Source organism: Octopus bimaculoides, chromosome 4 (genome assembly GCF_001194135.2).
Source record: "Octopus bimaculoides isolate UCB-OBI-ISO-001 chromosome 4, ASM119413v2, whole genome shotgun sequence".
NCBI classification, from domain to species: domain Eukaryota; kingdom Metazoa; phylum Mollusca; class Cephalopoda; order Octopoda; family Octopodidae; genus Octopus; species Octopus bimaculoides.
In genome coordinates this window covers 137,948,121-137,953,182 of record NC_068984.1, presented here as the reverse complement: position 1 = coordinate 137,953,182, position 5,062 = coordinate 137,948,121, and the positions used below count along the sequence as shown (strand labels likewise).

Below are 5,062 nucleotides of genomic sequence, written 5' to 3'. Positions count from 1 at the left end.
TGTGTGTGTGTGTGTGTGTCTGTTCACTCGTGTATGTGAGTGTGTGTTCACTCGTGTGCCTCTGTGTGTGTATTCATTCGTGTGTGTGCGTGTGTGTGTGTGTGTGTGTGTGTGTGTGTTCGCTCGTGTGCGTGTGTGTATGTGTTCGCTCGTGTGCCTGTGTGTATGTGTGAATATGTGTGTGAGTTCGTGTTTATGTGTATGTGTGGATTTGTGTATGCGTATGCGTGTGGCCATGAATGCATGTTCGTTCGTGTTTATGTGTATGTGTTTGATTGTGTGTGTGTTGGATGGGGTAGGTGAGGGGGGGTCTCCGGTATTCATTGCGTCTTCGAAGAATAAATTTCACTGATCTAACAATAGACGTTATTAAAATCCTTGAAATAATAATAATACAAAATGAAGAGAATTAAAGATATTTCAATTATGTTTTTCAATAAGATATAAAGTTTGATCTATTGTTGTATGATTTATGAATTATCTGTCACGTATTCGTACCAGCTGCACGAACATCTTTCAGGAAAAGATTGTCACCAAAGTGATAAGAATTAAATTAAATGTGAAACATAACGCCATTGTTATTAAATAACTAAGATTTCAAGTTTTGCTAGAATATCTTACAAAGGATTAAATAAGTTTGCTCTGATTAAACATGATTATATACTTAATAATCGGTAGATATACTAGTAATGAAGGCGCGTAGCATGGAGGTTTGGATGTTGTACTCACAATCGCAAGATCTTGGGTTCGAATATCGGACCGGGCGATGCGTTGTATTAATGAACAAAATACTTCATTTCAAATTGTCTTGCGACGGATTTGCATCCCCTACAGCGATGATCTTGATTGTGATCTTAGTCACCTGTACGCGATAGAAACCGGGTACCTGCGCTTATGAGCCCCAGAGCTCAAGGCAGTAATGTTCAAAGGTTGATGATATCACTAGCTATGCATATCATTCTTCAGTGTTCTCACCATTTAATATACCTTAAAATAGTAATAATTTTGATTAAATAAATTTAGAGAACGTTTAAAAATTTAATTAGCGAAACTACTGAGTCCAGTAGCATGTGAAACAATTTATTATATTATAGAATACTATAGAATAGCAAATGGAACTTTGCAAATAATATCACTTCGTGTGTTGTATGAAATAAGAACAGATCTAATATTCATTGTTGCAAGAACCGCCTGCTTTTATGCAAGACGTACAGATAAAATTTGATAGTTTGCAAAAAACAAAAATGGGGAAAGAAAATATAATATCCCATCCAAAAATGAAAGTATTTTAAAACATCAAAAATTCTCATCTAGATTATGGCTGAGAGATAATGGTTTAATCGAAGTAACCGCGTTCATCTTCTATCCCGGCCTCAATATGAAGTCATAGAAATTCTGCGACAACCACTTCTGGCACTTTCCGGAAGTATAGCAAAGAGCTGAATTCTGCTGCCATACAGCAGCAAACCACTTCAGCCAGGGATTGACCACAGTTTCCAGTAGTTTCACATAACATTTTGAATTGAGCCTAAGATGTAGGGATGTATTCCGGCGTGCGGAAGCAGTCATATCACCAGCTGTTCATGGCTTCGGAGTCCCTGTTGCAACTGTACATGTCACGTCTTACAGTCCTCACAGTGTTCACAGAGCATTGAGCAGGCTATCATGATGTCGACATTTTGACATCCGGCACGAATTATCATGACACAGCTAGCTCTTTTCCAATATTCAGCTAGCTTTCAGTCCTTCGTGCCAGTCAACTTATTCTCAACTACAACCTTAATCGTTATACCCTCCAACACTGTTAGCTATTTACCAATACATCAAGATATTTCTTAAAAAGCAGGAAAACTAAAAATCGTCAAATTTGGACTTTTGAAATATCGTATCTTGGAAATATGCAGTGGCTTTTATATACCTGTGGCTAACCAAATGAAGTAGATTAATTGGATATGGGACTAAGGGGTTAATGTCTGCATTTCATAACTGACATTGTGCTATATCCATACTCAGGACATGTAACTGTTATTGAATCATTCCAACAATCACGTAAATTAGTACTACTGTGTAAATACATTTGGCTCCGTTAGGAGAGAATTGCATAAGCAATAGTTGTTCCGTTAGTTTGCAGTGCTAAGTTCAAGTCTTACTCTTGGCCTTGATCAAATCAGGGATCAATGTATCAAATTTATTCTGATTAAAACTGCATGTGATGGCTGATGGGACAACGATACATTAATGGTTAAATACGTCAACAGTCATTATAAAGGGTTCAACGAGGAATTCTTTCAGTATTCTTTCCAATCTAATTTTACTTTAGAAGTCCTTGCGATGAACATTTTCTAGTTATATTTTCGTTAAAGTTTTGTTGAATTTATACAAAAAAAAAAAAGCAACTAATTTCAGTGAAAACCAATTTTGTATCAGAATAAAGAATATTTAAACGTTTTTTTTTTTATTAAATCTGAGCGAAATGAAATAGGAAGGCCTATAAGAAAATTTTAAATAAGTAGAGTAAGATATTTCGAGAAATGCTGGCACACATTCATTGAAGCCTAGGGGAAGATTTGTTTCTATCAAGAGAGCAGCTCTTTAGTTTATTAAAACAGGGGTTAGCGGGAGGTTCTATAACCATGGTAAGTCCTTCTTAAATAGATACTAGACAAAATTTACATTATTTACATTATTTACATTTGACGGATATTTGTCCTCATCTTTGTTGTTAACACAACGTTTCGGCTGATATACCCTCCAGCCTTCATCAGGCGTCTTGGGGGAATTTCAAACCTGGGTTCTCATTCCTAAGGTACATAATTCCGCATCTCTTAAATATAAATGTATTTTAATATCTATTTTGCGTCATGTTGTGAACAGTACTTGAAATACATCATTGGAAATGATGTTAGGTAACTTTACAGCCAAATCTGCGAAAGGTTTGTGTCTGAGGGCACCCAAGACATACAATTAAAGTGATTCACAAAATACATTAAAAACCCTTGATACAGCCGTCTAACGGGCTTCTGCAATTTTCGTCATTCCAATTTTAGATGCAATGCTTCATGTTTGTTGAATATTTTTCTTTTTATCAGTTTCCAAAAAGATAGAAAATAGCTGCTCAGAGGTTCACCAAAATACTTCCCAGAAGCGGTTGGCTCAGTTTGGTTTTGGATCCAAAGTAAAAGATCTCCCAGTCACAGCATACCTTCTCTTGTGGAATCCAAGTTTTTTATTTGTGACTCTAACGTTTACTACCGAAGCAGCTTTATTACATGGCGTGACAACGTTTTTACCAAAATATCTGGAAAGCCAGTATCAGCGGACACCATCGCAAGCCTCTTTGCTCACAGGTACAAAATATTAATTCTGTTTACAAAGAAACTCATTCATGTCTATTTAGAAAATAATTCGATCAAGATCTCCGAAAATCTATGAAACTTTGTTCTTTTCTTTTGAAAATTGTATTTGAAATTGACTGATATAGACATACTTCCCTCTATAGATAATCATTTGCTAATGATAATTAAGAACGTGTGACAATTCAAATAGCTAATCTAAACAAAAATACATGAAGCATATAATGTGCTAATCCAATCGTAATGTTAAAATTTAAAAGCCATGTAAACCGATTAGTAATTCTCAATAAATTTAACAAAAGAGTAAAAAAAGTGCGTCAATTATAGCTTCACAAATATAATGAGACACGGATACACAAATATTTTGTTTCCTTAAAAAAGTGTCTGATTGTGAAAAGGTAATGCCAGAAACCTTAATTTACATTTAACTGTTTATGAAATATTTTAGATATTAAGGAAATGTCAATCGATATAACATGAAACGAGATTTTAAATTATCTCATATGTAGTTCCTTGGTTTGCATTACACATCTCACAGACTAACAACAAAGTTTTATAATGAATATCCATTTATTGAAATGTCATTTCAATAAATGTAATAATTACGTTAGTTTGTGAATAGGGGAAGCCAGCTGGCAGAAGCGTTAGCATGCCGGGCAAAATGCTTAGCAGTATTTCGTCCGTCTTTACATTCTGAGTTCGAATTCCACCGAGGGTGACTTTGTCTTTCATCCTTTCGGAGTCGATCAAAATAAGTACCAGTTGAACACTGGAGTCAATGTAATCGATTTACTCCCTCCCTCAAAATTGCTGGCCTTGTGTCAAAATTTGGGACCAGTATTAGTTTATGAATACATGTAATTTTCCCAATACTTTTCTGTAGGAATTATCGCAGTTCCAGGTGGTGCTGGAGGCCAACTGTTAGGAGGATACATTTGTAAGAGATTTGGTTTAAAAATAAACCAAATGACCCGGTTGGCTATTGTATGTTTTGTTGTTTCATTGACTACTTGGAGTGTTGTTTGGATAAAATGTGACGGAAGTGTTTTGGCGGATATTACAGGGAAAAATGAAAACAGAAGGTTAGTTATTTTTTCCTAATACCGAATACATGGATTTTCCGTTAATTTCTTCTGTTTCTATTTATTCCTTTTGAAATAAAAACACTTACAAACGTTTTTATCACAACCATTGCAATACCTTTCTTTTTTATAAGTGATACAATTTCATTTCATTTTTCTTCATTCTGTTAAGATCAGATTTCCTTTATATTGCTTCATTATAAAATGACTATCAAATACTTGGGATATACAGGGTTGATTTAACAAATTATTTTTGGTCTACACACGGGTTTAAATATCTTTTAAAAAAATAACACTCAATAAAAGAGTGCCTTAGAACAAGCAATTCGCTCCCGAGGAATGGAGGAACCGCCAATAAATGTTTCTTTTCTTTTAACACAAGTTCATTTCGCTCTTGTCTCCAATATTATTTTTATATTTAAGACGGCGAGCTGGCAGAATCGTTAGCGTACCGGCCAAGATGCTTAGAAGCACTGCGTCCGCCTTTATGTTCTGAGTTCAAATTTCGCTGAAGTCGATTTTGCTTTTTATCCTTTTGAAGTCGATAAAAGAAGTGCCAGTTGAAAACTGGGGTCGATGTAGTTGATTTAACCCTTCCCCGATCTTGCTAGCCTTGTGCTTAAATTT

At 35.2% G+C, this 5,062-nt stretch overlaps 1 protein-coding gene across 1 annotated transcript in view; it reads left to right on the top strand.

Moving 5' to 3' along the window:
- Nucleotides 1-5,062, top strand: part of LOC106878515 (solute carrier organic anion transporter family member 4A1) — a 40,845-nt gene that overhangs the window by 22,753 nt on the left and 13,030 nt on the right. Inside the window, exons 7-8 of the mRNA XM_052967689.1 lie at nt 3,090-3,347; nt 4,237-4,435. Coding sequence (XP_052823649.1) covers nt 3,090-3,347; nt 4,237-4,435 — 457 coding nt within the window. The remainder of the gene's footprint in view (nt 1-3,089; nt 3,348-4,236; nt 4,436-5,062) is intronic.